The 27,090-nt window shown below is 36.2% G+C and overlaps 1 protein-coding gene across 1 annotated transcript in view; it reads left to right on the top strand.

Annotated features, from left to right (window-relative positions):
• KIF6 (kinesin family member 6) overlaps nucleotides 1-27,090 on the top strand; it is a 140,013-nt gene that overhangs the window by 109,715 nt on the left and 3,208 nt on the right. The window contains exons 16-21 of the mRNA XM_042821733.1: nucleotides 634-684; nucleotides 13,647-13,731; nucleotides 14,599-14,734; nucleotides 16,417-16,511; nucleotides 24,532-24,621; nucleotides 26,413-26,519. Coding sequence (XP_042677667.1) covers nucleotides 634-684; nucleotides 13,647-13,731; nucleotides 14,599-14,734; nucleotides 16,417-16,511; nucleotides 24,532-24,621; nucleotides 26,413-26,519 — 564 coding nt within the window. The remainder of the gene's footprint in view (nucleotides 1-633; nucleotides 685-13,646; nucleotides 13,732-14,598; nucleotides 14,735-16,416; nucleotides 16,512-24,531; nucleotides 24,622-26,412; nucleotides 26,520-27,090) is intronic.

Raw genomic sequence — 27,090 nt, 5'->3', positions numbered from 1 at the left:
ATAGGAGGGTAAAAATGAAATGTAGGGGCATGGGATCCTAACTGGAAATAATGAAATAATGAAATTCAGTCAAGTTTCAATTGAACGCTTGTGACGTCTGCACAGTGAGTTCTGTTGAGCAGTGGAACTTGCAGAAGCTCTAGCACATGGGATATTTAAAACTGAGTTGGACAAACATGAAGGAAAAAAAGACTGTTGAGAACCAATTTTTCACTGGCAACGAGGTGGACTGGATGATCTAATATCTCATTTCCACTCTTAGCGTCTACAAGTCTGTTTGAAAAAATACTTGGAATTCTGTATGTTTTCTAGCCTCACTTGGGCTTCTTTTGTATCTAGCAGCAGGGGCTCATTATCCTGTGAATGTACTTGACAGTAAATAGCTTCATTTTCAGTCTTTCTTATTGTACAAAGCTAAATTTTAGGATATGTGGAGTCAAATTTTTGCCCTAATCTTGAATACCTGCTTACTTGCAACAGCAAAGAGAGCTCAGCAAATTAGTTGTCCTGGGGATCACAAGATCCTTAAACTGGCCAACTGCATGTGAAATTTCTGATGATGGGAAATAAGTGATGACTTCATTATATTTTTACATTTTAAAACTAACTATCTGTATTTTGTTTCCTTTGCAGACCATCTGAAAGGAGAGGTAACACGGCGACATATTCAAAGAGCTGCTCTAGGTAAGACAAAAGCACTCAGAAGCAATAAGTTATCTCCCTAGGCTTAATCTGATTGTTGAGCAGATTGTACTTTTTCAACAGTTAATGTCATGATATTTCTATATTCTGTGACATAAAGGATGCAGACTTTTTGAGTTTTGCCAGAGATTTGGTTCAAAAAGCATCTGATTTTATGTATGGTGAGGAAAATTATGCAAAAGTTTATTTGTTTCATATTGGATTTGTTATTACTTTCTGGTTTTTGTTTTTGTTTTGCCTTACTTGTGAAAACAATCTCTTTAGGTTGACCAACACAGAAACAGAGAGGTCTGAGATCATAGAATGATAGAATGGCTTGGGGTAGAAGGAATACCAAGTGTCATCAATTTCCAACCCCCTGCCACAGACAGGATATTTGCATTTAAATTTTTTTGTGCTTTCTAATGACTCTTTGTTTCCCACTGGTAGATACTGATTTGTGCTGAAGCTGAGCTTCTAGTTAGGCATGTTGCCACTGTCAACCTAACATCCTTTTAAACTTTCTTCATTCCAGTCGGTACTGAAAGCATATACTGGTCATTTCTTTCACATCCAGTTATAGAAGTTGAAAAGTTATTCCTTTCAGCTTCTGTTGACACAGCTGTGAAGCTAAAAATGTCTATGCAAGTTGTTCACATACGTGTAAAGTTATCCAAATTTGGCTTAAGATGCCTTAGGTGGACTCCATGGGTTTTGTACTGAAAATAGCCTGGTAGTGACTATATGAGAATTCCACTTTTCAGACAGTAAACTGCAGAAAAATGTGACCAAATTCTGCTGGGGGCAATAACAAGTTAAGCCCACCTCACCTAGATCCTGGGTTCACTGTTGAAGCTTTTCTATATCTCTCTGGATGGCATCCTATCCTCAAGGTCTTATACGTATTGTATAGTAATTTCTTAATACATAGACATTTGTGTTGCAAATGCTATTTTCATTCAAAGCTGGTTTTCATAGAATAGTAGGCATAATTTTTTAATGTCCTTAGGAAATGACAGAGTAATGACCTTACTAGCTATTCACATTGGAAATATTCTCTTATATTATCTCCTAGCACATTCCACAACGGTGCAGGAACCTATGTGCTTTTTGCATTTGTTTTGAGCATTGCTCTCTACTTACCATCACAAAGTCTGGACTGCACTAAGTGTTTTCCGTTCTTTTGTTTCTCCTTAAATAGTCATGATTTTAAATATTCTGGAAATTGTGACAGTATTTATGATATGAGATGGGGAAATACTGTCCACTTTTTGGATGAATGTTCCTCCAAGGAGTAACAAGTGTCAACTCTCCCAGAGACTTTCTTGATGACTAGAAAGTGATCAAGATATTTTTAAATAAAAGCAGCCTGTTAAAAAGGATAATTGAGACTCTGTTGAAATTCCAAAATGAAATAAAACACACCATTGTTTCAATTAGGAGCCAAGTAAACATCTTCCAGCTGCCTTTTTTTTCTTAACTTAGATCATATTATGGTTAAAACTCTGTAGGAAGCTATTCTACTTGGATTTTGAAGAGTATAGATCTGTTTCCTCTATGGCTGTGTTTGAGATGTGAATTTCTCATTTACTGAAGGACAACTCCACTAGTTAGCCCATCCTTCTTAGCTCTCTCTTATAAAGCACCATATGCTGTTAACAAAGGATGAAAATGGATAGGGAGTTGGAGGCAAGGATGTATAAGCATTGAATAATTTAGGTAAGGTTATAAGGATTCACTCTCAGCATCACTTTAATCTTCGTTAATGATTAGAATGACTTATCATGCAGATATTTTATTCAGTAAGATCTTTCAGAGTAACAATCAGTCTGAAAGGACAGGACATGGAATGACTGAGTTGAAAATTATGATCTTTTTTTCTCACTCCTTTCCCAGTCTTTCTTCTGCTCTTTATTTCCTTTTCTACCTTCTCATTCATCTCCTCTTTCACTTTTCCTAAATCTTTTCTTTTTATTTCATTTTTCCATTCCTCTCAATTTCTACTTTCCTTCAACTTTTTCTCTACACAGTATCATTTATTTTTGAATTTTCCCTCTTTTAGGGCTTGTATGATTCTTCCCCCTATCTTTTCACTTTTTTTTTTGCATGATTAACTGTATTTTTGGGCAGTATTTGAAATTAAATAATTTGTACAGAACACAAGTACTGACTGAGCAAAAACACTGGGTCACCAGCATGCTTCTGGGTAGAAAAGATGGCAGAAAATGTCAGAAAAAAAAACATCTCCTGGGTTTGCAATGTTTTACAAGGTAAATGCATATTTTTTAGAAAGTCATTAGCTTAAGACGCTTTGAACTAGCATTTCAGTAAAACACTCTTCTGGTTTTACTTCAATTAAATGTGATTTCAAATAGACAGGCTAATGTAACGCTATTCACCAACAGTGGGGAAAAAATGAATCCTAAACTGGAGTCATCTGGTGACCCAGGAAAATCTATGGCATATTGTACTGGGAATGCAGTCGTCCTGGTAGAGCCAAACACAGTTTTTGTCTTTTCAACTGCACATCAAGTAGAGGCCTCTATTAGGTCAGCACAAGTTAGGAACTTTCATAACATGCACCCGATTGATATGCCCATATCAACAGAAATGTTCAGCAAATCTTCACGTCACACAGCTGTTCTGTCAGCTTCACACTGATCCTGCAAACTTTATACACAGAAAGTTCAGGAATCTGGAACACTTGCTAAATGAAGGTAAACTGATACAGCATCTCTAGCACCGCATGCCTTTTTTTTCTGTGCGATGTCATTGTTTCGTGTACAGCTGTCCAGAAAAAAATTAAATCTGACATGAGTAAAGATGGCAAACATGGATCTGCAAAAGGAATCTGCATCTTCTGTAAGAATTTCAGCATAAAGGCCCAGTTTTATCAACATTTTAGTTAGCAAAAAGTCTTATCAAGTTCATAACTTTACTTCTGGAAGTAAGATTTTGTATTTCTTCAGATTTTCAAAAATATATTCCCAAGTTCTTTTCAGACAAAACTGCCTTTGAAACAAACAAACAAATAAACCAATCTGCTATTCCTCATGAAAAATGAGGTGACTGGGTGTGTCAAAAATAACAGGTATGTTTCAATTCAGAGAAATGTATGCCAAATCAAATGTATTTGATTTGTTATAGAGTTGCAAATGCCTGAGAGCAAGAATTTGGGGATCTGTTGTTTTTACATTCAGATTTGCAACTCACATTTGTTTCAAGCAAACGTAGGGAGCTTTCTCTTGATCTATGGTCCCTCAATAGCCTTTTCTATATAATCTTTTCCTATGGTTTCAAAGCTACATACCTGTTCTTAGGATATTAGCATTAGTTTATGCTGTTGCTCCTGTGTGTTATGTGCATCTCTGCATTGTGCTTCATTTTGCTTCCTTGCCTTTCTTCTGTTAGAACTGAAAGAACAGCATTATTATTATTATAGGTTGGAGTAGGTGATCTTTCAAAGCCCCTTCCAATCCCTGACATTCTGTGATTCTGTGATTATCAGAATAAGTCAGCTGCACCTCAAATGGAGGCCTCTATTGGGTCTAGGTACTAGGAACTGCTGCTCCTACTTCCCCCAAATGAGCTCTAGTCCATGCCACTAGAAAGTTGGTGTGACCATGGTTTGTCTCTTAAGTATATAAGGGATACTTAGGAGTTGTACAAAATGTCTCTCTGCAATAAAAGCACAGCAGCCTGAAGACCACGGAAAACATTAACGAGGCTAATAATTAGTAACTGTCAGGAATTCATCTTCTGTGATTTCTGTGAATGGAAAGCACAGAGAACTTCCAAACTGCTGGCTTGTGTCAGACTTAATCTCTTATTTCAGTAAACCCTTATTTAAATAATATGAGTTCAATTTCTTTCACTGCTTTACATCTTGTAACTGAAAAGCCATTAAACTTTCTTCATGTGAAGCAGAATCTTGATCTGTACTAATGTAATGAAATGAGGAGACGTTAGTGGTTTTAATCACAAAATGACAGGAGCTGAGCAAAGTGGCGGTCTGTGTTTTCCCACACAAGTCTGACACAAGCCATGGAGAATAATAGATGGCCTGCTTTAAAGCCATCATTCCTGGCACTCAAAAATGGTAACGTATATAGGCTAAAAAAAGACATTTGGAGATATAATCAGTTTGTCTGAGCTGCAGAATGTTAAGGGCTTTGCTTTGTGATAAGAGAGAAAAAAGAAACATATCCCCACTACCAGTAGGTATCCAGGGATGCTTCCTAAAGCCGTGCAAATGGATTCATGCATTTTCTGTCCATAAAATATGCTATTTTTAGGAGGGAAAAAAGCAACACAGTCAGTTTGCAATGGCCTCAGAATTAAGGATACATCTCTCATATAAATTCACGGTTTTTTATATGCAAAATATGTCAATGTGTTGTGTTTTTCATTAATTTCTGCTTGAAATCTCAAGCAACAGCAGTGCTTCGGTAAAAGTTTGCTGCTCCCATGCATGCAGGGCATGGATTTTATTCCTACTATGACCTCTAGTGGTACCAAGGCCATTCTTTTTAGTGATGGGTTTTGTGCTTCTCTTTCTATACTAAAGTAATCAGTAATGCTTTGCATTAAGATTTATCTTAAGAACTCTGACAGAAAAATGGCAAAATGATGTTTCTTAAAAAGTGATGAATTTTAACTATTGCTCGTATGAACATACATTTGTAGCAAAACAGGCTGAAAAATCAGAAATTATTGCAGAAATTTTAAAAAGGCAAATTATTTTTGCCTTTTTAAAAATATTTACCCTGACAGTGACAAATACATTCTTGAAGTTGCTTTTTGTAATTGTTTTAACATATTAAATGCTTTTAGGAAGGTTCACCAAATCGTTTTTCAAGCAAATATTTGTAATACTGATGAGCAAAGAATTTTGAACATTAAGTCATTACATGGAATATTTTAAGAAGATTAGAAGACCTTTGTAGTTTCTTCTCATTGCCGTGTACTTAAATCTTTGCAGTTATTCCAGATTTGTTCCACAGGAAAACAGCATAGAACAGCACAGACTTTGGCCTCAGATAACTGTGAAGTTACACACTGCAACGGACCTACTCTCTTAGTTTCACATGCTTTTTTAGGCTTAGAATTAGTGCTCTCCAAGGCTAAAACTTTGAACTCTTGCAGAGCTTTTGTATTTCTGTATGTACCAAATTCTTCTGTAAAGATTACTGCAGTCAGGAAAAAGAAACAGGATTTTGAAGCAGCAATGAGACAAGGGGCAAAACTTCCCTTGCTGCGGTACCTGAGGACTGTTGTCAGGTGTGTTTTGGGTTTTTCCCTGTATAGTGCATGAATGAATTTTAAAACTCTAGGAGATTATTATAGTAAGAAGACGCTTCTTAAACCTGGCCTCAAGATTAACCTGACCTCTCTTGCTCTGGATTTCTCTTCAGGTTTTTAAAAGGTATTCTGTAGCTTTGTTTGTTTCTGTGTATTTCTGGCACCCTTTCTAGCAGGTTTTACTAGATTCAGTGCTGAACTCTAGAGGCAGCTGTGAGTTTCCTCTTTCACCATATTCTCAAGAAAGAGAGCATTACATCTCCAAAGGAAATCTTTCAGGAATGTTATTCTGCACTGCCTGAGATTATTTATGTGTTCCTATTAAGCTTCCCTTATGATCCACTCATCTTCAGCTTATCAGATCTCTAAAAAGCGTAAAACACATATTTGGATCAAGTTATATTTCTATTAGGAATCTGAACTTGTAGCACAAAAATTTGGTTCTCAGTTGTATTGACACAGGCTTTAGCAATTCCTGGTTAGGACAGCTTGCAGTCTTTGTAAACTTCCTTGCAACAGATGTTTCTTCAACAACCCTAACAAGTTCAGTGTGAATAGCATTATTACCTACGTTGTTCTGAAAGTTATTCCTCCTACTTACTTTCATGAAAACTTATTTTCATGCATATACAAAGCACAATAACACAATTTGATAGAGCAAATTCTCAGCTACCAAACACTGTTTCTCACCACCGTTAGTTACGCATTCTCACACCAGAGATGAACAAGAGCCTGCATGCTGTGCTCATACACATCTGTGCCAGTGGAGGCATCTCACTGCACTGCTGCTGAAATGCACTACCTACCACCTCATTGTGCTCACGTCCACTATTTGGACTCCATAAATGTTCAGCAAGCATTGATGAATGTCAATGGGTGCACTTTTTTCTCATGGAGGAGTTCAATTCCACCCCTTTGTTTCAAACTTCCATGTCAGAAGGAACTGTGTCAGACTGCCCCTCTACTGCCATCTGTTGCATAGCAATAAAATGTAATGGAATATTGGCAGGAAGTTTCAGCCTCAGCTGCATACCACCAACATCCACCTCTGATGTTGCAGGCCAACACAGTGAAATAGGAGGAATTACTTTCAGAGCAGGCCCTGTATTGAGAGACATCCCCAGGTGAATAGTATGAAAACAGAGTCTGTAGATAAAGCTCTTAGCTCTCTATTTTGGTACTAAAATCAAAGTATTAGAAAGAATACAATGTGATTATAGTTATGAATTAAGAGAAGTCCTCAGAGAGATTTGCAAGATTTCCATGCTCAGAGTTTTTCAAGACATGATAGAGTACCAATCTGATTTAGTTTTCACCTTACTTTGAGTAGGTGGCCTCCCAAAGTACCTCCCAGAAAGAGTGATCTGGTAATTCTAACATATTATTTGAAGCAATAAGATAAAGGAAAAGAAAATTTTATGCACACAGTCTACTGCACTTAGGCACTCTGCTTTGGCTCCAGTACAATTCAGTAGCTTCTCTCATTTGCATCTAAAAAGACGGTGGAACATCTAAGAGTAACTTTCAGTTTTAGGCACAAACTTCTTCCTTCTGATTCCAAAAATTTGCAAAAATATGTACATACATGTGGGTATGTTGGTCAGCAAGCTAGTTCTCTATTGATAAAATTTGAGCTATGAGAGTTCTTTGCCTGTATAACAAACAAAAGTTATTTAATCTAATCAATTACAGACAATAAATGAAGCTCTTTTCACATCTGTATTTCCCTTGATTTTTTTCAAGATAAAGGTAAAATCTACCTTTAAAAAACGTAAAAACTTCCTATGAGTTAAAGAATAATAGAAGATTTAATGTGGAATTTGATGTTTCAGAACAAGCTGCAAATCTGATGCAAAGCTATTTGCATCAGCATTATTCATTTTGCTGTAATGATCAGAAGAAATTCTTTGCCCAGAACTTTTCAAAGGATAAGATCAAATGAAAATAATTATTTGGAACAAGTAGTTGCTGCTAATTTCCCATGAATGTGCAAAGGCTGAATATACTTTTCCAGTTGAGAATCTTGTGGATGAATTGCGATCATTTCAGGTTATTGGGATTATCTCTTCTCAGAGCTGGCAAATACCAGGACATTTTAATTGAGCTTAATATCCTTTTCTTCACAGGACACAGTGAAGATCTGTTTGAATGATGAGAAATATGTAAATATCTCTTTACTTCTTCTTGTACCTTCTTGAGTTAATAGCCTAACACAGCCTCACTGTTTGGCTCCTGCAGCTGTTGGGCACATACTAGCAGAAGTATGGCACTTAGAGTGGGGTATGAAGGTGGCCAGCATAGACAGAGAAGGTCCTGAAAACACATTCCAGTCCCCCCAACCCACTTAAGTTGAATATGTTCACATTAGCGGTGGTATATTCCTAATATCTCAGCTTCATGATAAGCAGTCACATTCAGAAGCGTTTTCCAATATTTTCTTTCAAGAAAAACGTAACATAGCAAAGAGACTTTTTTTTTTTCTTTTCCATGAAAGCTTTTGAATGTTGTAGAAATGAATGTTAATAAAGTCTCAAAACTGATGAATGATAAATCACACCACTTCTTAGGAGGTAGGGAAATATCAGGTAGGTATGTGTCTAATATTATGAACAAGATAAGTGATGCAATAAATTATCTTATGCAATCTAAAGGCAAAATGCATTTAGTAAGTGTAAGCAAGAATCTGAATTCGTAGGTGTTTCCTGAATATGACACAGTATATTACTCTTCCACTACATCAACTGCCGTGTATGAAACACACTAAACTTGAAACTTCTTTTTTAATTCACTGTAAAGTTCACTTGTATATTTGGAAACCAATAGAGATCTTCTAGCCACAATGGTTTCGTAAGAAACTTTGATGGCTTGAGTGCAGCTGAGGAGAAAGCAACAGCTTCTTGTTTCATGTGCCGTGTGTATTTTAAGGAGCACATATATGGACAACTAGTTGCAAAGAAGAGAGTTAAGGGAATTGGAATGTGAATCTGTATTTAGCCAAAACAGTTCATAGAGACTGGAAAAAAATATCTTCACTTTCCATGTGTGCATTGAAAGTCAGTTATTTTGAGCAAATATTAAGCAAGTAGGACAGTAAGCAATACATCTAGAGTACCTAGAGAAGAAGCATACTGATGGGCATTTTTGCTAAACTCAGTGACTAAAATAATCAACAGAATACAGATGCCTTCAACCCTCTATGCATGCACATTTATAAAAAACTGAAAAATAGACACTTTACTTCAATGTATACTTAGAATCATAGAACTATAGATTATCGTGAATTGGAAGGGACCCAGGAGGATCATGGAGTCCAACCCCTGGCTCCATACAGCACCACCCAAAATTCAAAACCTTTCTCTGAGAGCACTGTCCAAATATTTCTCAAATTGTAGCAGCTCATTCCCTGGGCAGCCTGTTCCATGCCCACTGATGACTGGTGAAGAACCTTTTCTTAACCCCAGTTTGACCCTCCCCTGGCACAGCTCCATGTGATTTCCTCAGGTCCTGTCACTGTCACAGAGTGCAGAGCTCAGCACTGCTCCTCCATTCCGAGTGGGGAGATGTATGCTGCTGTGAGGCCTCTCCTCACCTCCTCTGCTTTGGGTTGAGCAAATCAAGGGACCTCTGCTCCTCACACACCTTGCCCTTCACACGCTTCACCATTTTTGCAGCCTTTCTTTGGACACTCCCTAATTCTTAGGGCCACCTGGCTGAAATTTTTAAAGGTTTCTTATACTAGGATTAAGGGTAAAGTGCTCTAAAACCAACATCATAAACTGTTCCAGACATGAGGGTATGTTCTGATGGGTTTCGCTGTGCCTCCTCATCTTTGCTTTGTATAAGGTTCACAGTGTAGTAACTGGTGGCAAAGAGGTTGTCATGGCCTAGAGGAGGAGTAAGAAAAAAGAACATGAAAATTCCTTGCAAGATGATCCTGAATAGCAGCTGAAGGGTAGCTCTTTTTTAAAAAGCCAAAATAACAAAGTATGATGCACTTTGAAAGCACTAAAGCCTGAGTTTGCCAAAAAGCTGCAAAGCTGATAAATAAAGCAGTAAAAATACTAACTGGATACTGAAGTCGATTCTAAATTTTGTTACTTCAAGTGACTATAAATTTAAGGAGATAAACACAAGACTATTCAGTGAAAAAAATGAAAATCTTTCTCTGCAAACGCACAGCTGGAGGGCAGGGCACAATGTTATTTGAGGCACAAGTACAATAAATCCCTAGGAGTTTGACTTCCAGGATATACTCAAGTTGGGAAATATATGAGTGCCCCTGAGAGTATAAAGTTTAGGGTCACAGAGAGTTTTCTTGCAAAATTTTGTGACTGCGGACAAGAATCTGTCAGAGTACTTCAAGTTGTTGCCTGCTTTCAGTAAACTGTGGTGATTACACTTGATATCTTATGCTGGAAATAGTGGTTTTTATCCATGTTTTTCACAATGCTTTGAAACAGTGAGATTGTTAACAAGTGCTATAATGTATTTTTGGTACTGTGTGATTTGGTCACATGGAAAGTATTGGAAAATTTACTACTTCCTTTGCTCCAAAGTTGGCCCTCTTATTAAACTAAAAGCAATGGAACTTCAAATGCCTCTTGTAATCTTCTTCATGAAAAAATATGCAATGAATTGTCCTCTCACACAAGGTCCACTCACTCTCATCCCTAAGCAGGCTACTGATATCAGCTGTACCCTGTGTCCTATTTTGCCAAATAGGTTATATCAGAAGATGAAGCAAAAGCAGTTGATCTAAAGATAAATATAAATATTGCTAGCTATTTCACTACTCAAGGTCTGTTAAACTTCTTTCTTGTGTTGTGTGAGTCAGTTCTGTTAGCAAAATACACCAAATGTAGGATTCATACTATTTTCCTGCTTGTTGTACGGGCAGTTAGACTAATGTAGAGAAACTAATACTTCTTGGGAGTACAGTACTGAAACTACTGTGTAGATCTATGTAGGTGTACGCCAGCTGAAGCTCCTCACATACATAGGCAATGTTTTCTTACACGTGTATGTCACGTATCTGCTACACCCCTTAACGTGATCAAAACCCAAGCAAAATGATTTTACATTTTAAAGCATTTTTTTTCTATAGGGGAAGGGAGATACATACAGTGAAAAAGAAAGTCTTGTGTGGAAGTAAAATAGGTGGAAAAAATAAATTCTTCTTAGATATCTCAAGTTTGTAATCAAACTTTGTGCATCGTACCGACTAATAACAGAGTTGTCTTTCATGTTATTTTAAATATCTGAGCCTGCCTGCTGGAGAGTGATACTGTTAAATGTCAGATACAGAGCACAGACTGAGCCAATAGCCTCTGCCTTAGCTTCTTAGCTTGAGCTATAGCTGAAATTGCAGGTGGGAGGAGAGGACTACAACGTGTCAGCAGCAGGAGCCCACAGGCTCCAGTGCTTTCTTCTTCTGGTGTACGCATCTCTTCCCATTGCGTATGTACACAAAACTTTGTGCAGCTCACCTTGCCCACGGCTGTGTTTCTTGTTTTCATCACCAGCATATTCCTAGAGGGAATATGCATAGCTGCTTTCAGGATTGAGAGTGCTGAGGCTTTGCGTCATAGAGATACTCTGTGTTTATAAAAGTCTTTATTATTACTTCTGAAGGTAATTTCTAACAAAACAATCCATTCTACAGTGTATAATCAGCAGCAAAACATTTTTCTTTGTGTTTTTATGTACGTGAGCAAATTCTGCCTGAGGCTGCCATTTGAGAGTTAGTACAAACATGTTTTTCCAAGTATTAGATATCCAAATAAATCAGGAAAGGAAAGCTACAGTATTATGATCCTGCATCTCTTTGTAATGACTAGCAGAACTGGATAATGTTTCCATGTAGGAAAGTTCTCCCATCAGAAACAGCATTAACATTTAAGTTGTTTCTGTTCTCTACTCTATTTCCCTTCATTCTCAGGGACTAGAGCTGCTGCTCCTTGTGGACAGGCATGCTCAGGAGAGTCCCTTTCACTGCTGCTGAGGACAGCTTAAGCTCAGCCTCCCTGGCTTTGCACTGGGGTGCATTCAGGATGCTCTCATGAGCATGGTTCACCTGGGATGCAGTAACATCCTAAACCTTTTTTTTCCATGAGAGTACATTTCTCTCAAGCCTGGATGCTGTGTTCATGAAGGGAAGAACAAAGTTCAGCCCTTAGGAGCTCTTCAGAAATTGTCTACACTTAAGCAACCTATCCTATGTAGTGCTGCACTTTGTCAAATTATGCCTTCCTCCCGAGGAGGAAATCTGACAAATTAGAAACTACTGATCCCCTGAAATCATTGATAGACTTGCTGCTTTCCTTGCAGGATCTGGCACGATTATTGAAGCCTTCTCCTTATCGACTGTGTTCAGTTTTGTTGTATTATATAACACCACTGCTCTAGCATCTCCTCTGTCATGTTGTTTCTACCTCTTGATTTGCATACTCATTTTAACACTCCAAGTAGGTTATTTTAAAGAGGATACTCTCTCCACCACAAATATCATCTGCCTGTCCTTTTGTAATCTGCACACCTAATGAAGCCTTTAGATGTATGAAATGAGAAGTGTGCATGGGCTTTGTCCATCTTGGCTGTCTGTATTAAAATGCTTGATCTAAGAGCTCTAAAAGAAATAAAACGCTTTTCAGTTTCATTTGTACTAAGCTACAGGGTGCTACAACACAAGATTAATGTATGTAGCTGGCGTGCTGACAGCCTGAAAAGGGTCACTGCTGCCCTCTTGTTCCAGACAGATTCCATTCCTCAGAGAAAGGCTGCACTCCTTAGGCCTAATGACAGGTTGATGTAGAATTTATTTTCTTGGCAGAAATAGTGATTTGGATGTAAACTTGCATGTATTGTACAGCAAATCTTTTGTTTCTTTTCAGTTTTCTTCAGTTCTAAAAGTTAAATGTATTCTGTTGGGAATATTAAACTGTTCTCATACATTCTAGAAATAGAAACTGTTGTAAGACTAATAGGTAACAATACATTTCTTTTCTCTGTTGAAATGAACTTACTTCATTCAACCCATGATGGAAAGGCTGTTCTACTGATTCTCAGAAGAAGCATTTCATTTATTGCATGCTAACTCTGCTATAGGACATGAAAATCCTGAGCTGCTTTTGTAGGTTAACTTGGGCTAAACTCTCTTGGAGTACTTTCGCAGTTCTTCTCTACCTTGAAAAAAATTCTCAAATGTATTTTCACAACCTTTTCCGCATGCATACAATCTGTCCAAACGTATTGCTGATAGAAGTTACACTCTATGTTCATACTTTAATCTTCTTTCTGTTACTGTTTCCAGGTACCAGCACAGCTACTATTGGATCTTCTATTTGTAGCCAAAACTGTCATTGAAAGCATTTGGTGGCGTTTTACGGGATGAGCTGGCAAAATCATTGTTATTCATATCTAAAACAAATGTTCCAGGAAATTCAAAACAACTTAATTCAAATCACCATAGTAATTAAATCTCTCTAACATTAGTTAAAGCCTGAATATAGAATTCAGAAAAAAAAAAAAAAAAAATCCAGAAAAGAAAAACTGCTATAGACTTCTATTTTGTTACCAACCTCTTAAAAACAGCTCGTACGCTGATTACAAGTTGCTTCTTCAGAAATAAGATGTTCATCTCTTATATCTGGTCATTCCTTCTACAGCTGTTTCCAATCCTTCTGAAGTGCTAGATGCTCTTGATCCAGTAGAAGAGAAACTTCGAACTCAAATTGATGAAGAGAAAAAAAGGTATAACTTCTGCTTCAAATCATGCTCCAAAGGATAAACTGTATTGTATTACAATTCTACACACAGTTAACATCAGGGTTTCTCTGACATTTTAAAAAATGTCAGCCTTGTGATTTGCTGATAGGTTTAAAATTTGTGTATAAGCTTTTGGTTTGTCTGTAAGATGCCACAGTAAGCAAATGGTGAAAACCTACGCTAGGGCCAGTGGTCAAGAATAAATAGAAACTTAATATCCCCCTTGAGGATTAGCATCAGAAATTAGTTCTTTGAATCCAAATGTACCATGTACCTTCTTTGTTGATTCATGAATGTCATGCCTTCCTCGACCTATGAAAAACTTTTAGGCTATGTAGGACTGAGTAGTTGTAAATAATATGTAGAATATGCACTGGTTAGTCAATCTTTCTGCTTGCTGTATTGTAGCTTTGGCCCAGAAGACAGAAGAAAATAGATGCAAGGATATCACATCTATGTAATTTTGTAGGCATTTGTATTATATGTAGCCTATGAGGTAATTTCTGACTGTTTCAAACTTCAGTAATTTCTGACTACATATTAGCTTTCATTTGGAAGGGCAATCAATGCGTATCTTGACATTATCAAACCTGTGTTAAAATCAATGTTGGCTGCACTTTAATTTCACTATTATTTTAGTAAAAATTTAGTTTTCCAGGATAGGACTCTAATCTCTAGTGAAGCTATCATAAAATATGAGAGGTCTCTTCTCACCACCACTCTGCCCATCCTCACCACTTTGATTGTTAAATATTCTTTTTATTTTAAATCTGTAGCTATTCTAGGTAGAATTAAACTTTATTCAGAGACATGTTGTAAGGTCTTTACTACTCTTTCTTCTTTTCACATTAGTTATAAAACAATGTTCAATCGCTTGAAAGGGCTGAAGGTAGAGATTGAACACCTGCAGCTTCTCATGGAAAAAGCCAAGATGAAGCTGCAAAAAGACTTTGAAGCCTGGTGGACTGAAGAGGGAACAAATCTACAGGTACACAATTACAGTGTATTTCTTCCATTTTAATGTAAATTTAAAATCTTCAATAAGTTCATAAATTTAATAAATATATTAATATTAATAATAAATATGTTAATATTAATAAGTATAAAATTTCATAAAAATAATTTCATTAATTGACAAGATAGAAAGGACTACGAAGGAAGGGATTTGAGTCCTGATTCACCACTGCTCGTTCCAATGTAAATCAGACAAAGCTAATGTGAATTATGCTCTATGAAGCTAATACAAACAAAGCGAAACCCTTGCTTTCTGCTTTATTTTCTGTTTTGACTTCCTCCCACACAAGTTGAAGGAAAGCCAAGAACAGTCCCAAAAATTCCAAAGACTCTGATGGAACATAAAATGAATAGAGGCAACTGGAAAAAAATAATCTTTCTCACTGCTTACTAAACTATGATTTCATCAGTTTTATGACGTGTATGGCAGTCAAAGCTGGACAAAATGGACAAAACCCAACAAATGTAATTTGTTTTTTAGCAATGTTTCAAAGTCTCCTGTAATCTTTCAGCTTTCTTAAGCTCCCAAAGGCTCACTAACTCTCACCATAGTGCATGTGTCCCCTTGCTCTCCAGCTGAGTCCAACCACTACCATCCTTGTCTGTTTAAGAACTCACTGGAAACAAAGTGTTCTATTTTAAACACTTTTGCAAAAATGATTGAAAGAGATGTGACTTTAAGCAAATTATGTGAAGTTCATCAGGCAGTGAGACAGCTACATGGTTTCACAAACACAGAGTACGGTACAAAAGGTCTGGAAGGGAAACAACTGAAATAACATAGCTTTCTTATGAGCTCCCTTTTTTTTTTTTTTTTTTTTTTTAATGGCTTCCAAGCAGTGACATGGCATCTCATAGCACAGGACAGCTGTGAGATGCCTATCAGCCTAGTGGAAAAGACTGCTAAGTGCAGTCTGTACATATTACTTGTTATTAACTAGAAGATAAGCTTTAGTCTGTGGAGAAAATTTGTTATAAAAGAGACAGAAGATTTTAGACAGTATTTCGTTTAATTCCTGTGAGTATAAATTTAAAACATATTTTAAAGAAAATAGTCTAAAATAAATCAGATATTTAATATGAGAAGCTTACATATTCATAAAATACCATGAAAATAGCTTAAATTCAAGTTATTGTTATAAAATATTTTTTCAAATTAAAGTCCCTAGCCTAAGGCAAAATTATAATATTTTACTTAACATCCTGTCTAAAAATTTAGACTTTTAAAACACTACAAACAATAATCTTGAATCCACTGCAGCACAATTTTTTTTTCTGTCCCTTAAAAGAGAGGTCCAGGATTCAGTCTCTCATGATTCACCAGTAGAAGATTAAGGAACTGGGGAAAAAATAGAAAGGGATTGATATCTTGGATCTTGACCTATCTATACATCTGAGCTCCCTAAGAGACTCAAATAGTGAAACGTGCTGTTACATATTAAAACCCTGTAACATGAGCTTAAGTATCTTTGACTCAATCCTGAACACTTTTCTCATTGTTCAGAAGTGTTTGTGTAAGTGAAGAAAATACTGTAAATTTCAGATTGTTTTTTGAATGAGTCACTGACCTACCTCGTTATAGCTGAGACCCATAGACCGATATTAAACGCTCTAAAAAAATCCCATACTACTACATAGTTTTGTTTTTTGATCTAGACCCAGCAAGAAAAGACAGAGTTGGTTAACTCACCGAATAGCACGACGATTTATCCCCAGTTCATCAAATCTTCACAACATCTATCAGCTAACAGGTAAATTGATCATTTTTCTCTTCCTTACTTAGTTGTAAGAAAATGTAAGATTTTTAGAGCTTTAGTACATCAGAAAGTTTTGTAAATATCACACTCAAAAACTGCATTTCTAGTAACAAGAAAAATGACTGCATAGAAAACAAACTCATAATTCTGTTGTTTGGTCCTATTGAAGGTATCTTACTGTAAATCAGTCCTTTTGGCTTGCTAGTCTTTGCACCCTGCAAACCTATCACTAGGAACCCCATGACCAATAGCTCTGAGAAACAAGCCTGTTATCACCCAATTTTGCTATAAAAGGATATCATATCTCCTTTGGAATGAATTCAGGAGGCTGCAAATCAAAACAGATTTTAAAATGACTGAACGTATAGCCTAGATTTCCTGTAGAAAAAAATGTCTACAGGAACATTTTGAACATTTTCTAGACAAAATGTCCTGATGCTACACTCTTGCAGCATATTATTCCACAGAGATACTGTGTGTGATATGGTATGGCATTGATGCAACCTCTACATTACAACAAAGTAATGATCTGAGTTATTTCACCATCAGTCACTTGTAATTTCAAAATTTCTAATTCAGATTTGAAGTAACAGGTATTTCATGGCCTTCAAGTAAAGTAGAGTGCAAGAAAATGTATACCACCAGAATGTGAATGTTTCTGTATTCATTGTCAATAAATGGAGATGTTCTCTCTCCATCCTCCTCCCTTTCTTCCCTTCTCATTATACAGTTAATTTTTCTCTGATGAGTATCTCGGTGTCTGTTTTTATAACAGTAGTCAGCTTAAATGATGTTTTCTGCTTTGCAGTAAAACATATCCTACATGTCATTAAATAATGGATTTGCTTAAAAAAGTAAAAAAAAAATCTAATTTTCAGTAGTAAACTCTTGTGTATCTACAGTAAATGCTCCACAATGAGTGCAAAGAGGGAAAGAAACACGTAATCCCCGTAACGGTGTCTAAGAAGGCGTTTTCAGACTGACGAAAACCAACACTAGTCTCTACTTTTCTCCAGTTCTCATCCCTACTCTAAAGTAGTAGGTAGTAGTAGGTGGTAGTAGTAGTAGTAGTGTACTCTAAAGACTTAGGCACTGTTCACCTTGCAGATAGTTGACATTATTTAAGACCTAGTTTGAGATGTTCATTCCTGGCTTTAGGCTCAATGTTACCAGTCCCACAGAAAATCTGGCAGCACAGAATGCAGAAGCATTTTCAGTCTAGCTCATCACAAAGCCAGCCAACTTAGCTCAAACAGTTCATGACTGTTCATTGGAAATACTCTTTTTAACCTTGTACTGAACTAAGCTAAGGACCACTTGTGCAACCTCTTTGCCTCGTTGTTTGTATGAACTCTTCTCATTAGTGTATGGTGATATCTTCTGCACTTTAAACTAGAGCTGAAAATGGCATACAATAAGGCCTGAGAAGTTTTTCAATGCAATGGGAGACCACCCTCCACAAGTAATAGTTTCCCCTTCCTACATCCCTGCTCCTTCTCAGAAGTGAATTTGCATATTTTAGTTCCTCTATAATTTTCTTCTAAATTTTTCCTTCAAATACCTTATCAGCATGTACCAGGGAACCGGTCTCAGGAAACATTTAGTATTTGCAATAGAACATGGGAAAGTGTTTGATCACTATAAGTTGCTGAGCTTATTTTGGTGGCTTGTGCTGCCCTATGTGGTCTCTCAGAAAAACTAGTATGGCTTTTATAATGTGGAGTTCCTCTGTGTAATTAATGGACATTTTGACTGAGACTAACTGACATCCTTTCATAGGTATCACAGATCCAGGGCATTCATATTTTCAAACTTAAATTACAGAACAAATCAGAAGTATACAGTTTCGTTTTCTCATATTTGCTACATATCATTATTCTTGCAATGGTTGCTTGAAGTTAACTATTCTTTCCTCCACATAGCTTCAGAGAGCTGATCTTGTATTAGCTGTTCAAACATATTTTACGCAGGTACATGATGTGTATGGAATTGGAAACACTCTTTCTGCTTTTTGTGAGGAAGAGCTGCAGACTTAACATCCCACTATGCATTAAATTTTACTTTTCCTCCTACCTGAGGCAATAACATTTTAAAGTAGAAGTTTCCAATTTCACAGTGTTAAAGAATATAAAACAATAAAGTCTTTATTCTCAAGAATTTATTTGACCTCAGTTGATGTAGGAACTTTACATACCTGTTCCCGTGACTGTGTAGGATGAGTTTAGTCTAAAATTTCTCCTCTCTTTGCATGGTCCCAAGATCAAATGGCTCTTTGTTTCTAATTCAACTAAAAAACAAGAATCTCTGAAATAATATTGCTGTGTTCACCTAGCAGAACAAAAGCAGAAGCTCTCAAATTATATGCAACATAATGTAGTATAAATAAAACATATTTTCAGAAAGGAATTTTGTTCACAGGTATATTCAATAGATTAAAGGTCTAAAACTTAAGGAGCTTCATGTCAGAAATCTAGGACTTCTGTTGAAAGAATAACTATGCAGTAAAACTATTCAGAAAAAATCCTTAGCGTGAATTAATATAAATTCAGACTTCAGGATTAAAAACAGTACTTGTAAATTGTCTGTGTCAGTGCCTCAAGGATACAAGCACACTCCATAATCTTTCTTGAGATTTATATGTCTGTTCGAAAAAAATGTTTTGATCACCTTCTAGTGAATAATTCATGTGAATTATTACTGTTTGACACACCTTAGTTATATTACTAAAGATGATTAAACTTTGGGAAGAGAATGTGATAGCCTCAAATTAAATTTATATTAAATGAATTTATAGCTAAAATAACAGTGAAAGGAAACTAGGAATCTTTGTGAGGTTTAGGAAGGATAAACATGTATAAAAGGCACTAATTGCATGGCCAAACAACTTTTTTGAATGGAAAAAAAAAAGTTTGTTAAATGTCAAATGAGTCTACGTCATAAAGGAGTTAAATAGTGAGCATTTCTGCATTAGTAAGCTGTGAAAGGAATTGACTTGATACTACTGCAACCAGAGTAAGAAGCAAAACTTGACTGAGTTCAAGGAGGTGAGATGTGACAAGGATTATCAGTGCATAAGAAAGGTAATTTATTGAACAAGTTAATCTTTTTACTGAAATATACTTAAGGAGCTGAAATCAGTGGTTTGCATATTGCAAAGGCTAGCAGACTCATTTTCATTGACCCGTTGGATAGATATAAAGGGTTTCGCAGATATAATTATGTTTTCATTATCTTTCACTTGGAGATTGTAGAAATATTAAATCTCATCTGTTCTGAACATATTACTTAAAACAAAAAACAACTGTGCAAAATGGATAAAGAATGGTCCACCTCTACATTCCACTGTATGATCTAATCACCAATCCCAGAGTCACAGTACTAAGAGAAAGAATGAGGAATGTAAGATAATCATCAAGAAATTGTGTTTTTCAAAATGTATGCCTAATATAATCCCTCAAACTTGAAAAGATGTGCCCTACTCTCTACAGCAAAGCTGTGGATTGAATTGCAAATATATATATGTTTATTCCTCCTACTGGGCGCCTGTCGAGTCTGAAAAAAAGTGTCATTCTTCTCACATGTTGGATTTCATTTAGGATGTTTATCAGATTCTTGCCTGTTCAAGTTATTTCACAGAGTCACAGAATCAGAGAATCACAGAATCACAGAATGGCCCTGGTTGGAGGGACCTCAAGCATCATGAATCTCCAACCTCTCTGTCTCGGGCAGGACCACCAAACTCCACATTTAATACTAGACCAGGCTGCCCAGGGCCCCATCCAACCAACTTTTCTCACTGAAAGTTTAATTTCATTAATGTTGAATTGTTCTTGTATCTCCAGTGAATAAAACGAATGTTGGATGCTTACTGAAATCTAAAAATTTTGGATTTTTTCCTTCTGTCAGAAGGAATCCATTCCCTTGCAGTTTGTTTCTTTCCTAACCTCAGTCACTCCCTCTTAATAGATTTCATTTGTCCTGTTCCAGCAAACCACACAGCATGTTCAGTATCAGACTCTATGTCCTCAGCTTCTTTGAAATCACTTTAGTTTCCTTAGGTTTTCAGACAACTCTTCAGATTCAATGAAGACTTTTAGCATCAGTTGTTTTAGTATTGATTGCCTTGGATTACAAAATTTATTTCCTGTACTAGGGCTATGTGAAACAAGAGAAACATTTACATTTTTTGCAATGTTCTCTGTCTTGTTTTTCATTTCTGCCAATTTTCTGCAGTGTTACATGATGATAAAATATAATCTGAGAATAACATGTCTGATTAATGATATTTCAAAGCTTTACAAATGTTCGTAACAATTTGACTTGAACAATTTATCTAGGAATTTGCAAGTGAAGCCAAATTTATTTTGCAACTAAACACAAAAAATATTCAGATTTTAAGCAGCTTGAATCTTTCTGAATGTATTTTGTCTGCCTTTAAATGGAACATCTGTTCCTTCTACTTTTAAGGTTCAGATGCCTGGAGAACTGAAGCAAATTTGTTTTTAACAATGTTAAGGTTGCATGCCTTTGGATGTTACACACATTCTCCACTTTTTTTTCAGTGCCACACTTACAAATCAAACATTCACGCAACAACACTCATCATCTTTCCAGATTCTCCAATTTAAGGCCTAGATGGAGCTGATCAGCTCTTGGGTTTTCACAGCAAGGGAGACAGTGCAACAACAGTGTGTACATCTCTCAAGCTGCTGCCCCATGCCTGACCCAGACGTATGCTTCACAACAGATGGCTCAAAAAGAAAAAGCAAGTCACCCACTGGGTAAAAACTCTTGCTACTAAGTTCAAGAAAGAAATGATAAATCTAAGGCTATTTGTAATTGCCAGAAAAAAAGCAAGAATTTTACAGAAACTGTCAGGAAATTGAATTTGCCTTCTTCGATTCAACTCAAGAAAAATAATTGGATAGATTCAGAACGAAAATTGAAATTACATGTTATCTAAAGAACATGAATGGTCTTAGATCTTAGTTGCTGAATAGAGAGACTGGACTTCTGTAAGTCATACATCTGTCTAAGTCCAAAACTGTAAGCCAAGAGTGCCAACTAACATATTACAAAAATATTGATTAGATGGCACCTCTAGAAATATCTAGATGAACCTCTTGCTCGAAGAAGGACTATTATCACACTAAATCATGTCACCTATCTTTTTGTCTAGCTTTGTCAAGCACCTGGACTCAGGAAGAACGCTTCTAAAAGTTGAGTCATCACTCTTTAAAGATTTTCTTAGCATCCTTAGTTTCATCTCTTTGCTAGTGAAAAGTGTTTTCTCACTTCAAGCACTGTGTTCAGTTTTGGGCCCTTCAATAGAAGAAAGACATTGAGACCCTGGAGTGTGTTCAGAGAAGGGCAGTGAAGCTATGAGGGATCTGGAGCACAAGTCTTATGGTGAGCAGCTGAGAGAACTGGGATTATTTAATCTGGGGAAGAGGAAGTTCAGAGGTGACCTTATTTCTCCCTACAACTACCTGAAGGGAGGTTGTGGTAAAGGGGGGGTTGGCCTCTTCTCCTATGTAACTGGTGATAGGAATGGCCTCAAGTTGCACCAGGGGAGATTCAGGTCAGACTTCAGGAAACATTTCTCCAAGAGAAATGTGGTCAGACACTGAAATGGACTGTCCACAGAGATGGTGGAGTCACCATCCCCAGGGGTGTTCAAGAAATGTTTGGATGTAGTACTGAGGGATATGATTTAGTGGGAAATATTGGTGACATGTGGACGTTTGGACTGGATGATCGTAGGGGTCTTTTCCAACCTTGATGATTCTGTGATTCTATGATTCTAAGAAAAAGCTAGAAAAGTAGTTTTCCAGCAAGGACATCAACACTTAATTCTCCTGAGATACCAAGACCTTCAGGCTTAACACACAGAGTGGGGGATCATTGCCCCCATTCCCCACCATTACATAATAGCTTTCCATTAAATGTGAAGCAGTATCAGCAAAATTTCCCCTTTTCTCATCACTGGAAAAGCGCCTAAAACTCAAGTTAAACAGAAGGGTCCTGGATTCTGGAAACAGACTAAGAGAGATATGGACACCGTAAATGTTAAAGAATCTGAAAATACTAACTGTGCAAGAAAATCACATTCATTCATCCCTTTTTGATGCAACATATCTTCCAATACTATGGAAAAATAACCATAGCTTCAACACAAAGGATGCAGGTTACTTCCATAATGACCATCCTTCTAATTGAGGAATTCTAATGATTTCTGAGGTATGTAAGTAAGACTTAGTGTTTCTACTAAGATGAAAGACTCATTTGTTAGATCAGTACTCTAATTGTTAGTCACTTTCATGGAAGTAACACCTCGAGTCATTACAAAGCTTCTCTCACTTGCAAACAAGCATGTCTGGCTGTAATGTTTTGCAGACAGAGTAGCAGTTTAAGGTCCTGTTTTATTACTGAACACAGTCATAATTTTCTGGTTTGGGGTTTCACCTCACTCAATCTAAGTCGGTTTGTTTTAAATATCACCTTCTCAAGGTTTTCAGTTCTCCCAGATCACTTTAAAGCCAATTTTGGTGTATTGCCCGAGATCCAGGAGACCACTTGAAAATGAGAAGTCAATTCCTTAAAATCACACCTTAAGTGGTCTGAATTTGTGTACCTTTTTAAAAGCAGAGTTAAACAATTTTGGAGAGTAGTTTTCATTGAAATACAGTGAGAAGCATGATTTAAAATGTCAACTACTGCACATAAAAAATATTTCTATCAGCTGACTCACAGAATTCATAAATGTACACGTTCTGATTGTGGCAAGTAAAAAGCAAAAAATCTTACGGCAATGACAAAAAATCCCACTATGTCACAGTACCTTACGTTTGTTGCAGGTTAAGAATACAATCATGAATGCCTATTATGATTCAGTTGATGTACTTTGTCAGTTGATGTGATTTATTAAAACACAGTTATATGACTTGGATAGCCTGGTATCTCGGGGCACAGACACAGAGTTCTTTTAGAAAATGGAATTTAAGCTCCTAGATCATCTCATTTTTAATAACTGCCAAATCAATGGCATTTTGGAGGGGAAATGCTAAAGCAGTACTTCAATCTAGAGCTCCCAGATATTGTTAAACCACGTAGTAGGTAGTATCATCATACATTCTTTATTGTTCTTGTAGTACATATCCATAATAAAGTATGGAGCATTATTACCATTAAGGGAGCAATATCTTTTGCAAAAAATGAACCTGGAACAGCATAATACACTGACATTTTAGTGATAACTTTCTTTCTTTTTTCAAGTTCTCTGTCAGAAATATCGTATCATCCTCCCGCAATGAAGCATTGCGGAATTGGAAAAGCAAGAACTTGCCGATTCTGCCATCTAGTGGAAAAATCTTAAAACTGAGTAATTCCATCTTTCAACGTCAATCAGGAATGGTACCAGATACAGCAACGTACACAAAAACCTAGGGAGAGAGAGAGCGGTGTCTGTCATCCCCTGGCAGAAATCTGCTTTCCTCACTGTGGGACTCTTTGATAATTATATCTGTAGACAAAGGAATGCGCAACATCCATTTGCATGGCTCTCACCAAAACACATGCCAAAGACTTCGCTGGATTTTACTCAATCTCCAACTGTTTCCAGTAATAATTTTGCCCAACTAAAGAAATAACGAAAAATTTGCTAAAGCCTCACTTGGATAATTGTCAGTTTGGGAACTAAATATATCACTACAAACTCTTCATGAGGCTTGTCAAAGCACTTTACAAGCCCTGCTTAGAAGGCAAATCCTAAAAGCATAATCTTTATGAGCTTCCTTGTTCATTCCTGAGTAGCCACATTCACTACATAAGCCGGATCATCACATGGCTTCAACTGAAAATAGTCTTTCTTCCCATAATCAACAAGTGCTTTATATATATGTGCATATATATATATATGTATATTTTTTTTTAAATAACTTCTTTGTACTTAGCATGTACTAACATTCCCTCTACAAGGATTATATCCTTGCCCTCATTTCTTCTCCCATTCCAGTTTTTCAGAGACCACAAGAACCAATTCCAATGCAGATTCATTTGGGAAAAACAATTCAATTGTTTTTGATAACCCAACTACAAAAATAAGGCAAGAAGCCTACCTAGACTAATGAGAGGAAAATACAAGCCAGTAATATAACACCCTAGATAACCCTCTATTGCTATCTTTATAAACAGTTTTTTTTTTTAATAAAAGAGAGAAAAAGGCAGAAAGACAGAAAGAGGGGAAGGGGAGAGGAGGGGAGGGAAAGAATAGCAGGTTTTACTCAAAATTCCTCAACAACATCACAAGCTTTGCACAAGTACTTGCATTATCACTTGGAAGGAGGTGGCCTCAGGCTTTCTTCCACATGAGTTCATGATTCCTCATGACTGTTTCTGTTTCTGCAAGAGAAAGAGACTCTGAAACTATAAATAAAATAATTTGAAAGAGAGATCTGAGTGGGTAACTATCACAGACTGCAAGTTCTGGGTAGAGATTTTTTACTGTTGTGATTTTGACCTCATGACATTGACATAAAATTTTAGACAAGGTTTCTTGTGACCCCATGAAATATTTTCAGTTTCCCTCCCACAAATTATTAGAGTAAAATAAAATGACAGCAGCAGTCAGAGTTTGTCAGGCTTAGCAAATGTTATATTCCATGTTTTTTCAAATGAGGTACTACCTTGTGAAAATTAGCTTAGCAGGTTAGCAGAAACTACTGTTTTGTGTTGTGTTTTTTGATGGCTTCTCATTTTTTCCATATGTTTTCATTTCCTCATCATTTTCTCCCACCAAAATGTCATGCCGTGGCAGTATACTCCCAGAGGTTATATTCTCATTGTGCTCAGTACTTCTGGTATTAAGGGCCCTAGGAAAATATGGTTAAGCTACTGTTTTTCAAGATGCAAAAGTTAGAACAAACTGCAAGTTTTTTTCTCTCATCTTCCAAAATAAAACATATATAAAACAGCAAATATATATATATATAAAGTATTTTTAATTTTTTTTATATTACTGTTAATCACATGAAGATCAACAAGAATAAACCTTTGATGGTATTTTGAGTTCTCCTTGTAAGTTACATATGAAATATTTTATTGAGTTCATATAGTAGTTTCTATAATTTTTTTCCATTATTATTCACTAATTTTGCAACAAAGGACTTAATTAGTAGTCCAACAAAGAAAAGGATGTCAGACTTGTTTTATGGTAGGCACAATTACTTTTTACTGCAGCAGATGGTAAAGAACAGCAGAAATAACAGTAATGACAAAGGTAGAGTGTGTGAAAATAATTTTTCTCCCTTCATTACCACTTGTGCTTCCATATTGTAATTTTTATCACTCTGTTTCTGATTTTTACATTAATGCTTAATCTTTACAGAAGACTAACAACACAGAGACAAATTCTTAGCTGATTAGAATAACTTTCTTGTACTACATCACTATATACTATACACTATATTCTCTTACACTAGGCAAAAATACTAATGATCTGTTCAAATAAATAGCTGTTGCTTTTTGGGTGTTTTTTTTTTTCCCAAAAGCAAACAAGAACTTGGCATGGTCATTTCCATAATTTCTTCAATATAGTCGCCATACAGAGCTTTTCCAATTGGTGGTAAGCCTTTGTTTGAGCAGTAAAATATTTTTAACCCTTTGTGGAAGGTTTTATAACTATTCAGCTCATAGTTCCACATAACTAAAAAGCTACTATTGGCTATTCTTAGGAGTCTACATTACGATGTCCTCAGCTTAATTCTTCTCCAAACAGTGCAATTTTTAACAATCTGGAGAACAAAGAACAAAGCCCTCCATTTTAAGGAGTGAGGAGATAAAGAAACAGAAAAATTATTTATTCAGTTTGGTCCACAAATATGCTTTCTCATTTCAGGACCTCACCAAGTTCAAGTACATCTATTCCTCTGACTGGAGACAGCCAGACTGATGCTGACATCCTAGCTTTCATTAAAGCAAGACAGAACATTCTACAAAAGAAAGGTAAATCCTAAAAAAATAGAAAAAAAGAAAAAAAGGAAAAAATCTCCAGTATCTTAAGGCCTAAATAGCTTTAGTCTGCACTTACACAGTGACACAAGTGAGAACTGATGCTAGCAAAATTTGTATGACATTATGTTTTCAGCAATTCTAAGCACTTGAAGTTCTTCACAAGTATTTATTTTAGTATCTTAATCCTCCAATATAGAACTATGTAGGCTGTCTTTTTTTCCCAACCACCATCATGCATGTTTATGCAATCAGCACAATTTATTAATTTATATTTTAAAAAAAAGCATTTGAACATGATTTCTCAGTAATTTAAATACTTCTCAAATTTTTGTTTGCTATCTGGCCTAGTTTTCAACTGGCACAAATTTAATTGTAATAACTACCACCAAATTAAGATTATGCAAATAATGACATTTCAGCCTTCCTCATCAAGTAAACTGGCTGCTGTATCTAATAGAATATGCCTTTAGTAGGCATTTCATTATATCAAGGGCTAATAAAATTTTCTATGGGTATTTGTCAACAAATCAGTTACTGAGAGCAATCATAGGTAGGCAATAAA

The sequence above is a fragment of the Centrocercus urophasianus genome, unplaced genomic scaffold, assembly GCF_019232065.1.
Source record: "Centrocercus urophasianus isolate 14NV4802_14NV808 unplaced genomic scaffold, USGS_Curo_1.0 seq_10, whole genome shotgun sequence".
Classification (NCBI taxonomy): Eukaryota; Metazoa; Chordata; class Aves; order Galliformes; family Phasianidae; genus Centrocercus; species Centrocercus urophasianus.
This window is presented reverse-complemented; position numbering and strand designations above follow the sequence as displayed.